Source organism: Typopeltis vanoorti, chromosome 11, assembly GCF_054136105.1.
Source record: "Typopeltis vanoorti isolate ZY-2024b chromosome 11, IOZ_Tvanoo_1.0, whole genome shotgun sequence".
In the NCBI taxonomy this organism is placed as follows: domain Eukaryota; kingdom Metazoa; phylum Arthropoda; class Arachnida; order Uropygi; family Thelyphonidae; genus Typopeltis; species Typopeltis vanoorti.
In genome coordinates this window covers 76,932,436-76,945,980 of record NC_143559.1, presented here as the reverse complement: position 1 = coordinate 76,945,980, position 13,545 = coordinate 76,932,436, and the positions used below count along the sequence as shown (strand labels likewise).

General features: G+C 33.8%; 1 protein-coding gene across 1 annotated transcript in view; it reads right to left on the bottom strand.

The window, feature by feature from the left end:
• The window catches only part of LOC150101763 (uncharacterized), a 159,718-nt gene extending 150,577 nt beyond the window's left edge, over nt 1-9,141 (bottom strand). The window contains exon 1 of the mRNA XM_090400450.1: nt 9,016-9,141. Coding sequence (XP_090256576.1) covers nt 9,016-9,141 — 126 coding nt within the window. The remainder of the gene's footprint in view (nt 1-9,015) is intronic.
• Nucleotides 9,142-13,545: the final 4,404 nt, after the last annotated feature.

Below are 13,545 nucleotides of genomic sequence, written 5' to 3'. Positions count from 1 at the left end.
AGCAATATGCAATAATCCCCACATTACTTGAAACAACATTCAGCATCATCAGTGGTACAAAGAGTATGTACGGTGAGATGTAGAAGCTTGGAAAGCTGTGTTATGGAATGGAAAATCACACCACACCCTCTATCAAGCAAATGGATGGGTGTGGTGGATGCTGGTGAACATATCTTACTAGAGTGAGTAACCCCAACTATGAAATTCAAATGTGGCAGTGCGATGGTATGGTCATGTTTTTCCCGGTTTGGCCTCTGACCTCTGTTTGTGGTGCTACTGAACTCCAAGAGGTATCTGAACATTCTGGACAATACAATGATTCCTACTTTGTGGCATTTCTACAGAAACGACTATCGTCTCTTTCAACAAGACAATGCTCATAAGGCTGCTTCTGTAACTGTGTGTTCTGTCGATATGAGTGCCACTACACTTGACTGGCCTTCACAGAGCCCTGATCTCAACCCTACTGAACATCTGTGGAATGAACTGGAGCATCAGGTGAGGTAAAAAGGGACATTCTTTCCTCACTGGGAAAAAAAAAAAATCCAGGACCTCATTACATGCTCTACAGAAAGAATGGTCCAAAATTCCCATTCATTGCTCTGTAGGATTGCTGCAGTAATTGCAGTGAAATGAGGTCCTACATCTTATTAGGGTGGGCACCATGGCTGAGTGCTCCTCACACTATGGTGTTGTCAGTTGACTTCTTTCTAAGCAGTGTGTATACATATAGAAATGAGTTGTATAACAATTTAAAATGCTAAACTAATTTGGTAAACTCTTACTCTACTGCAGTGGTGTAGCTAGAGCTTTTGCTGCCTAGGGCGGTCCCTGAGTTTGCCACCCTTCTCAATACACACCAAAAATACTACAAAAAAGTCAAAAAGACATATAGCATTTCTGGCAATCTTAGTCACCGTCACCACTGGTCAGACTGGTGGGCGTTTTCGCTGCAGCTCCTTGATCGCCGTAAACTCCCAAACACGTAGCAGTATGAGAGATTTGTTTAAATCTGGACTCTAGACCAGGGGTGAGCAACTTATTTTAATGGGCATGCCAAAATCAGCAAATCTTTGTTGCAAAATTTTCTCAAGTGCTAACTGAAATTTTGGGGAACATATTATTATTTGGTGTCTTTTAAGTATTGGAAAGACCTTTTCAAATAATCACACTAGAATGGTAAAATCAAAGAATATTGTAAGAGTGATTATTGTAAGTCATGTAAGATTGAATGAACGTAGAAATTAGTCATGGAATTTTTACTTAAGTCATTTTACCCTGTTGATAGCGTGAATATTTTTTTATTTGCATTTAAGTGCAATTCTAGCTACCATATAAAGCCGCACAATTTAAAGACTTGCTGATGTTAAAATTTTAACATCAGCAAGAGTAAACAATAATTCTGATTTTTTTTTTGATTTTTTTATTTTTTTTTTTAGACACTACAAGTTTCTTCAAGTTTTTCCAATATATTGCAGTGCACAATCTCATAATCGTTTTACTTGACTAAAGCACAATAAAAGAAAATAAATTAAAGATATAATTTTATTACTTCTTAATCCTTTATGAGTAATACATAAAAATTACAGAAAAATTATTTCACCTACATAATATATTAAAAGAAATTAATCTTTACCATTTTTAGCAGAAAACATCAAATCAAAACTAGTGAAAGAAAATAGTGGACATTTTATTTATTTAGCATCAATGAGACTTCTGCTGTTACTACATCACTAATGAAAGATAATTTATATCAGGTTTATATTTTATAACCTGTAGAGATGTGCATGTGCTACTAATTTCATCTGTAAGGCTACTCCTGTTACGAGACTTAAGTTCATCACTGAGAACAATGATTCACAAGAATATGTAGATGCAAAAATGGATAATAATGCTGTTGCAAGGGTTTTTAAACATACAAAAGTTTTGGGAATAGCATTCCAAGTTCTTAATACCTCTTTTTCTGCACTTGTTACTCCCCTAACAGAATTCAATCAACTGCATTTCAAAATCATCCATATTTATCTAAGAAAACATCTGCAAGTTTATTTGAAGATATTTTCATGTTCTGTAGTTTGAGGTTCAAGTTATTTAAATATTCGCAAAAATCTACAAAAAACATCAGTTTACAAATCCACACAATGTCATACATTTCTTTATAATACATTTGTTGATTAGTCAAAGAGATTTATCTCATCCAGGCATTCAACAAATCGTTTCTGAACAAGACCTCGACTAAGCCAACGAACATTGTTGTACATTATTAGTCCTTTGTACACCGAATCCACCTCATTCAATATATTCCGATATTGTCTTTTACTCAAAGCAGGTGCAGAAATGTAATTGACATCCTTGGTTACTGTTTGCATGTTCACTTCTTGAAGTTCCTTTAGGCCAGAGTTTGCACATAAATTCTCATGTAGGATGCAACGAAAACCTATCAGTGGATGACCACCATATTTTGCAAATAGATTTACAAATCCTGCTTTCTTACCAAATCATGCTGGGTGCACCATCTGTTGTGACAGATACCACTTTTGAAATATCAATTTGCCAAATAGATAATTCGTTCATAACTGCTTTATATATTTCAACTCCAATGATACTCGGGTAGTGTTACAAGATTAATCCTCTCTTTGCATACTTCGTCACCTCTACAAAATCGAACAAAAATTGCCAGCCTAACTGATGTAATGTCTGTGCTCTCATCAATACAAATAGAAAAGGACTTACATGAAACCAAACGTTTGTTAATTGTTCTGCTGTATTCCTTTCCAACTTGAGTATCCTATCCTTAATTGTTTTTCTACTCACAGACAATTCTTTAATGCACTGAATAATTTTTACCTTTTCTGAAATATTGTCAAAAAGGAAAAGAGCACATTCTAGCCATGCTTCTTTAATATACTCCCCATCACTGAGTGGTTTTCCATGTTCGGCAACAACTTTTGAAACCTCAAAACTAGCAGCAACTAAGTTGGAACTAGGTCTACCTGAAATAAATTTCATCGACGTATCGGACTGTTTATTTGTCTTGCTCAGTTCGCCAGAAATTAGTTCTCTCTGTTCTTGCTCACTTTTATTACTTAATTTCTTATGAACAGTTTCAAAATGTCTCTTTACAGAAGATGTCTTACAAACAGCTGATTCAGAACATAAAATGCATAATGCTTTACTATCTTTCTTAATCATGCAAAATTTTTCAGTTCAGTATTCTTTAAGTTGTCTAATATCATTTTCATCTAAATGTCTGTTTCTTTGCTGGTGGTTGTGACATTCTGCTCAATCTGTAAAGAGCAGGTAGCAAATAAATATATATAATTTAATAATTGAATAATTATTAAATAATTGTTTTCTTCATACAGCTTTTAACTTTAATGAAAATTAGATTATGGGGGGGGGGTGTAAAAATGAGGACAGAGACATATAGACACTGACAAAAATTATAATTTGGATTCAGAAAATCTCATCATAATCACTGTCTGCATATACCAACCAAGTTTAAGCAAACCAAAAATTAGTACAATTATAAGCCGACCTATGCAAATGAAAGAGAAGGGTACACATGCAATCTAATTACGTGCAGATAACCTTCATAATCCTGAATATCGATAATACATTTCACATAGCTTTAAAAATAACTTGACGTATTTACTCTAACATAACTCGCCCTCGCATCGCATTCCTGATTTTACTTTACGAAAAAATAAATTGAAAAGTTTCACATAGACCTCGCACAGAAAAAAAAAGTTTAAACACATTTCAGGGTGATGGTAACTCACTTCCTCATGATAAAACCACACGACCTCCTCAGTTGCCAATAGTGACTGCAGACAGAAACATTTGCAGTCTGTGTAATATATTTCTCAACAAATAGTGCAATCAGAGACAGCTGGGATAAAAATGACACTAACTAATGAATCATATGTTCCCTTCCCACCACAGAAACTATGCTATTTAGACTCAAGCAAAAGCATATGTTGCACCGGCAAACACATTTCTAACTAAAAACTAGATGTGTGGGAATCTGTCCCCCGAGCTCAAACCAAGGCAGTAATAAAAATAAATGGAAAGTGTTAAAATTCGTAAACGTGTTAAAACTAAAAAATATATAGTGAATATTTTTATGGCAGTTTCAGATATTGAATTTGGTTGAAGGGAATTAGCATTTCAATTCAAAAATTGTCGGCTTGCTTTTGTTTGACTCGCGAGAGCTTTTGTTAATACCGCACCAATTATACGTACATAGCTGCTCTATCTTTACCGGCCTAGTACCGTAGCGTCTGTTCATTAGTCATTCTTGAAGGATTTTTCATTAAGTATCTCAAGTCTTGTAAATTACTGGTAAATTTTGCTTGAAATAATGGGAAAGACGATGGTGCTATTTGGGTAGGATGCACACAAGGAAACTGCTCTATAGGCAGGAAATAGCAATAGCAATTGTGGTGCAAGATATATGTCGGGATTTTACAAAAAAAAACCCTGAAAACTTTAGTTTCCGAAAATCCCCACATATATCTCGCACCACTATTTTTAGCTTTAATTTTGGGGAAAAAAGTGAGAGTTATATTCGAGTAAATACGGTATGTTTATGGCAATGTAAAGGAAATTTGCTTTTATATCTAATAAGTTAAACATATTAATTGACAATAAATACTTCCAATCCATATTTTAATGACTTACGATTTAATAAAATCCAAATTCCCATATATACACACTTTAGAAAATGGATACGTTCTTTACAAAACACGAAAAGATATATCAAATGATGGTAAAGGAGTCATGCCACGTCTGGCTGCCTGGCGAATGATGCAACAACTGAACTGGACGAAACTTGTACATCAGTATATCACAGAGATATAGATGACTTGTAAATAGGATCTTTGTTTCTAATTTTCTTATTACTAAAACAGTTGGTAGGGTTTTCTTCTTTATTGCATTTTTATTTGGTATAGCTGTAATTAATAAAATTGTATTATATTAAGTTAAATTATACAAATCAGCAAAGATGTTTGAAATGTATTTATTTATTAAGGTGAGCCCTAGGTTGCGTGCTTGAAAAAAGTCGTTGGCGTGCCACGCATGCCAAGGTTTGCCCACTGCTGCACTAGACTAACCATAGATAAAGAATACAATAAATGTTTTCAATGGATTTGATAATGACCCAAATGATATAAATGTGTAAAAAAAAAAAAAAAAAAACTAATGATGAATCAGGCATTTTAGCATTTTGGAATCATGCTTGTTATTTTTTTATACATGCATTAAAAGTGTTAAGTAAAAAAACTAATATAATAGGGAACAGCAGAAATATTATTACCAGGAGCCTAAAACCCTGCCGATGGTCGTAGTTATACGCAAAATTAGAAGGAAAAAAAAATACGTTTTCACAAATGTGTACTGACTGTGCGGTGCCTGCTGCAGCTATAAGCAATAACCAATAAAGCAATCGCTTTATCGTGCATTTTATTGTTTTATTTTTAAGAATGTGAATTACAGTATGATAGGGAAATGTAATGGTTTTGTTATATTTATATTTTGTTTATTTTAGTTGTAAGTATAGTTGTTAAAAACTAATTATTAATTAAGTAATAAAAATTACTAATTTAACATAAATAAAAGAATCGTCGACAAATAAAATTGTCGCACGTGAAACCCAAAAAAAAGTGCCGGCCCCGAGGCGGATCCCCCCCCCACACACACACACTATGCCACTGCCCTACTGACCTGTGATGAAAAATGCACTACAAAGCTACAGTCTTGTTTTATAAGGAACCTTTGATGATACAGCAATAGTTGTAGCTTAATCAGTATTTAAAATAAGAGCTCAGGTTTGTTATTAAAATCTTGGAGTGCTATATTTCTAATTACTGAACTGTTAAAACAAATATTATGTGGGTTGAATGTGTGCCATCCATATTCTTGGAATAACTTTTTGTTCTAAGTCACAGAGAAAAATCATGGAATACTACAGTTCTAATAAGGACTGTAGTACTCCACGATTTTAATAACAAATCTCAGTCCTTATTTTAAATACTGATTATGCTATCACTATTGCTATATCCTTAACTGCTAATAAGACTATGATCTTTGTCCATTGTAAACAGAACTGTAGCTTTAATGCAATGGTTTTTCCTCACCAGAGATCATACCAGTTGAGTAAAGATTAATTAAATTAGAGATACTTTGGCATACTGTTTGAATTGTAATATAACTTATTTATCCGTGTGTGTCTACTCCAGATGATAACATTAATATGAAGATCACAATGTTAAGAAATTAAAATAATAACACAGTAGTAGGATCCATAATTTTACAAAAATGAATGAATGCTGATCACTGTAACATCAAAAGATACTATTCTAAAAGCAGATTTCTTTGGAACATCTTTATAAGGAAACTTGAGATGCTACCTCAGTGTCCAAACTTAAATAGATCTGATGGTCGATATTTATCTCCTTTATGGGGAAATAGAACTGAAAAAGTATTAATTGTTTGTTATATATATATGAATCTATTGATCATTTTGTTACCTTACTATATCTAGGGGTGCTTATTAGAATCTTAATATATTTTGCTGTACTATTTCAGTATCGAAGATGCTTTTGACACCTAGGCAAGCATTTTAACACTAATAATCAAGTTTTTCAACATGACTTCCATCTTTTATTTTCAATTCTTTTAATAAGATGACAATTTAAGTGTTTTGAATTTTAAAATAATTGTGGTATAGGTTTTTGTGACATCTAATTTGTATGCTAAAGAAGGATGCAGAAATTATTATTATTATTATTTTGTGACACCTCCAAAGAGTCCAAAGACTCATCGAGGGAGGGCACCAACTCTACAACTTTCCATCTCCACCACTTCCATACGTCTCCATCATCTACAACAATGTCATCTATTGCTCACCACCACTAGTATTTTTTTGTCTGTAAATTGTATGTGTCCTGAAGGCTGATTTTTCTGTATGCAGGATGAAAAACTCTAGTTTCTGGGAGAAAAAATCCTGCTACCTCTGAATGAGATCGGCTAACTCACCTTCAATTGAAAAAAAAAATGTAAAGATTCCTCCCATCACAACGAGAATCAAACTCAGGCCTTTTCCAATCAAAGGGTGCAACATACCATCATTCTTCCAATTGGGACAGAGTGATGATGAATATAAAGGATGATATAACTAAGAGATGTTTGTGAAAGAAGTATATCAAATAGATCTAAAGAAATATTTCACAGGGCAGTGGAGAAAGCAACAGATTTTTGGCATGGAGAGTGGTGGGGGAATAGAAAGTTGCTAAATGCACCAGCAACGAATAACTTAAAATTGAGGGATTATTATTATTACTGTCATCTTCAAGAAGTCCAACGATTTTTTGTGAGATAACAATACTAACCATTATTCACAAAGTGGCTATCACACTTTACCTTAACTCATTCATTAACAAAGCACACAAAAACAGTTGAGAAATCATTGGAACATAACAAAAGAATTTGTAGATCTGAAAAAAGCATATTATTATTATTATGTAACACCTCCTGGGAGGCCAAAGACTCATGAGGGATATACGGTGCCAAGAGAAAACTTTTCAAAACATTACAATTATATACAGCATAAATGTAATTATATAGTGTAATTGTATTGAAGTTGCAAGTCAGAAATTAGAACTAAAGGAGATAAATGTTAAAATCATCTATATCAATCATATTAATGAAGGAAAGTTCATTAACAAGTATCTTTAAACCTGATTATCAAAATCAGAAGTATTCAACTCTTTACTTTATGCAGATGTATTGGATTTATTTAGGAGGATGACAAGTCTTCATGATTATTTAAATACTGTAAGAAATTTGATATGAAAATCAGCAATGACAAGACAAAATTATGAAGGTAAGCGGTAACATGGAAAATATCAAGCTGCATTCTCACTGAGAAGTAAATATGGTATTTCAGCTAATTAAGCACTTTGTGTGTGGGTGGGTGAGAGAGAATGGGAAAATAAATATGGAATTAGACAAATGGTATAGTGGAGAGCCAAATGAATGAATATATATTATTATTATTTTAACGGTGTGTCCATGGAGTCAAAAGACTCATCGCGGGAGACCCGACATTGACACATTAACAATTATTTACACAATACCTGTCATACCTCTCCTTAAATTCATTCACAGTTGAAGCATTCACAACCACCTCTGGCAAAGCATTCCACATATTCACAACCCTCCAAGTAAAAAATCTAGTCCTAACACCCTTGTTAACCACACTCTTACACAATCTCCAGGGATGACTCCTCGTTCTCTCACATCCTGCACTGGTCTTAAGAATATCATCAGTATCAATCCTGTAAAATCCCTTTAACAATTTAAATATCTCTATATCTCCTCTCCTCCGTCTATCAGCTAGTTTTTGGAGCCCACAGATCATCAATCTATCCTCATAGGGAACATCCCACAGATCTGCAACAATCTTTGTAACCCGCCTCTGAATATATATATTATGTGAAATAAAAGAAATTAGGCAAAATACTGAACTAGCAGTATACCTGACCGTGTTCAAACTAATAGCAATAAAACGTCCAAAAAAAAAAAAAAAATTGGATTAGAAATAAGTTGGTTATTCTGAATTTAGATAGGGTAAAGTTAGATAGGGTAAACGGCCCTGCCTACTCCCTGCATAGGGTGACAACACAGGCGTTATCCGATTTTTTATTTTTTTTTATTTTTTTTATTCCGAATTACACAACGTTGTCAAATGTCATTAGCCCTATTTACTACTGTTATAGAAATTAAAGCACTCGGCATATTTACGTGCCGATTAGTAACCCGCTATTCTTAAGTTAATAAAAGTATAAATAAAGCATATTGTTATAATCTCAACTGTTACCGAAACATTTCTATATTAACCTCACACCAACTGCACAGTTTAACAGAAAAAAATGCATTACACCGGTAGAAGAAATCATCATCATGATGTTTTTGCATTAACACATGTATTATCGATAAGTACATACTAACCATGCCGATTGATGTTTGTTGTGTTTTAGGTTTTCTATGAATGCCTAATTTCTCGAGGGTAGGAGGACTCTCTTCACCATTACTTATTTTTACATTAGAGGAAGAAGCACCGAGTAACTCATCCATTTTTTCACTGATCTAACACAAACTTACAACAGTTATGTTATGTGAAACCAAGCCATGTGACAAACACACCTAACATTTCATATGCCTTTGGTGCGCCGTCACTATTGGTTTAAAACAACGAATGATGTTGAAGCAAGAATAATGGGGGGGGGGGGGATAATTCTTTCATAAATAAAACATTTTCCCTCGCAGAACTTAACGCGTTTTGTATATATACAACAAAAAGGATGCATAAAATGTTAATAATGATGATAATAATAATAATAATAATAATAATAATTTATTATTATTATTAATATTATTATTAATATTATGTGACATCTCCAGGGAGTCCAAAGACTCATCGACGGCGAGTGTGCTAACAGCATCGAACGATTGAACCCCTTCCAACTACTAACCGCGCTCAAACTTGCAATTAGTAGCAGAGGCTCTTCCAATCGACCAACCTTTGCTAAATATATCAAACAATTATATTAGTGTTTGTTATACAACTTATATATATATATACAGGGTGTTCGGGATAAATTTGACAGTTTCGTAAGGAAAAAGAAAATCTTCTTTGTATCTATTAAATTTAATGAATTGACAAAAAAACATTACAGGCAGAGTTAATTACAATACTATCAACAAGATTTACTCAAAATAACCACCATTAGCATCGATCACAGCTTCAATTCTGCTTCGGAACCTCGAACAAGCTGATGCTACAGTCTCCCTGGGAAGGGCCGCAAAAACTGTTTTAATTTTATCCATTAACTGGGCTTTTGTATTACTGGAAGTGCGATTGGTGTCTTTTTCAACTGCGCCCCATACAAAATAATCCATGGGGTTAAGGTCTGGGGAGTTTGGAGGCCAAACATTTGGACTGGTGAAGTCGTAGAAATTTTCAGACAACCATTTTTGACTTTTCCCAGAGGTGTGGCAAGGGGCCGAATCCTGCTGCCATACATACGGCCTACCATTGGCTACCCTTGTTATCCAGGGCTTGACTACAGTTAGCAACTCCACGAACAAAGCCCGAATTCCAATGCCAGGGTTCTTCAACACCTGTTCCTGCAGATTTGCGAGGAATTCTGCTGTACGAACGCAATCAGATCGTCTGCTAGGGATCTTTCTTCTTGCTACATCCTCGTAGTCACCATTGCAAGTCTCTAGTTCATGCCTGATTGTTTTTACTGTATTCAGGGAGCATTGGGCAGCAGTCGTAATATCCTTATTTTGATGGCGGGCACGAATCATCATGATACAAGTTATTCTCTTCCATGATTCAGGTGGGTTCCAGCTATCCAGCCTTTCTGACATCTTGTATATGAATGAAGAAGGGTACAAACTTTTAAATGAAGAGAAGTGTGTGTTAATACATGTAACTTACGGAAAAATATAATTAATTACAAATATGTCAAATTTATCCTGAACACCCTGTATATATATATATATATATATATATGATGATTATGTAAACGCTTGCTCCTATTCATGTAGCAAGCGTTTACATAATCATCATATATATATATATATATATATATATATATATATATATATATATGATGATTATGTAAACGCTTGCTACATGAATAGGAGCATATATATATATATATATATATATATATATATATATATATATATATATATGCTCATATATATATATATATATATATGAACATCTCATATATATATATATATATATATCTCATATATATATATATGAGAGGATATATATATATATATATATATATATATATATATATGATGATTATGTAAACGCTTGCTACATGAATAGGAGAGCAGCTGAAGACGAATATCAGAGATTAATGTAGAGAGGTGCTAGGTTTAAGAGAAGGAGGATGATATCCACAGGATACTATACGAGGATGATCTGAAAACTTCTCGGCCTCGACCATAGATGGCACTATCGGCAAGATTGTTTTCTAAGTTGGTACATCTGTCATAAGCATCCATGTGAAATGGCAAGTCATTCTATCAAGTAGTTATATATATATATATATATATATGTATGTATGTATGTATATATATGTATGTATGTATGTATATATATATATATGTATGTATGTATGTATATATATATATATATATATATATATATATATATATATATATATATATATATATATATATATATATATATATATATATATATATATATATATATATGTATATATGTATATATATGTATATATATATATATATATATATATACCCACAACTGTCTGAAGCAAAAGTGTTGTCTGTATCCCTTGAAATGGATAAAATTAAGAATCGTGCGGTTATAAAATTCTTTGCAAAAGAAGTTTTAACGTCAAAACAAATTCATTCGAAGTTCATGAACGTTTATGGGCACTCTTTCCCTTCGTTTTCGACAAATAAGAAATGGGCTGCAGAGTTAAAACGTGGCGGCACCAGCTTTGAAGATGCTCCACGTGAAGAACGTCCAAAAAAGTGTAACAACACCAGAAATCATTGATCAAGTGCACGATGTGGTATTGGATGACCGACGAGTCAAAGTACGTGAAATTGCTGAGACTATAGGCTTTTCAAAAGAACGTGTAGGATATGTTTTGCATGAAGAATTGCAAATGAAAAAGCTTTGCACAAGATGAGTGCCGTGCTTGCTCACAGTAGATCAAAAATGGACTCTCATGAAAATCTCTGAACAGTGTTTGGAGCGTTTTAACAAGAATAAAACTGATTTTGTGCGTCGATTTATTACTATTGATGAGTCTTGGATTCACTATTATGTACTAGAATCCAAATATCAGTCAAACAAGTAGACAGAAGTCGGCTGTTCAGCGCCAAAGAAGACAAAGTCGGTTCCATTAGCAGGAAAGGTCATGACATCGGTGTTTTGGGCTGCTAAAGGCACTTTGTTTATTATCTTAAAAAGGGTAAAACAATAACCGGGGAATATTGTTCCGATCTTTTAACCAAACTAGACGAAAAAATTCGTGAGAAAAGATCCGGTTTGCAGAAGAAAAAAATCATCTTTCATCGGAACAATGCACCTGCCCACCAAGGTGTTTTGGCAATGGGAAAATTAAAGGATCTGCACTATGAATTGTTGGAACATCCACCCTATTCCCCCAGATTGGGCTCCTTCTGACTTCTATCTCTTCCCCAAACTAAAACTTTTCCTCGCTGTTCAGTGTTTCTTTCAAGAGGTGATTGCAGCTGTAGAGGGGTATATTTTGCAGATCTTACTAAGAACCACTATAGGGACGGGATAATGGCGCTGGATCATGTGGTAGTCTTGAGAGATTATGCTGAAAAATAAAAATAATTTTGAAATTATAAATTCGTTTTTTCACTGTTAAGCCGAGAACTTTTCAGACAATCAACGTATTTGGGCTGTTGTTATTTAACTTAGGGTTGGCATGCAGAATTTCACAGGCATGGAAATCTCAACTGTTACCGAAACATTTCTAAATTAATCTCACACAAACTGCAAATTTTAACAGAAAAAAAAATTACACCAGTAAAAAGTCATTATGGTTATGTTTTGATTATGAGGGGAGAAGTATTATTGAATAGCTGACGAACTGTAACCAATGAGAGCAGGAGTTCAACTGACGGCCAGTGAAAATAGTATATTTTTCATTGGTGTGAGATACTGGCCAGCAGAACAAAATATACAGTTGGTTGCTTAGACCAGAAGATATAAAGAATGATGGGGATAGTAGGTATCGGCAAATAATCTCAATGAGTGGAGGGTAGGTAATCATTATGGCGGGACTTCAACTATGAGAACATGGATAGGAAGGAAGAAATGACACATGGGAAGAAGAAAATAGAATTCGTGTAGTTACTAATGAATAATTACCCGAGGCAGCATATGATAGAATATATTAGAGATTTGAGAGTGCTGAATCTAGTAACTGCATCAGAGAATTTTCGATAACCAATATAGGGTAAGGTTGCTCAAGTCGTACCACCGCCCAAATCGTACCTCTTAAATTTTGAATTTAATACCTCGACAACAGCACTTCTAGTGGCAAGAAGATGTACACCTCAGTCAACTATATTGGTTCGAATAGTGAATGTCGTTCCCCTACAGCGTACTAACAAATCCTTTCAATAAGTAAGTTTATTGTTGTTTTGTTATAATTTTCTGTATATATTTGGTAGTTTTTGTAGCAAGCAAATTATTGATAAATTCATTTTCCTGTTCAGGTATATATTTAAATACAGTGGCATCTCGCTAATCTGAACTAATAAAAACCGTGCTCGTTCGGATTAGCGAATCCCCCCCCCCCCAAGAGACAACAATAACTAGCGCTTAAGACAAAAATAATCTGATTCTAATGGTACATCAATTTAATTCTGTAAATAAATGAAGTAACTGACAGAAAAAAAGCTACTGTACTGTAATGTAAAACAAAAAATAATAAA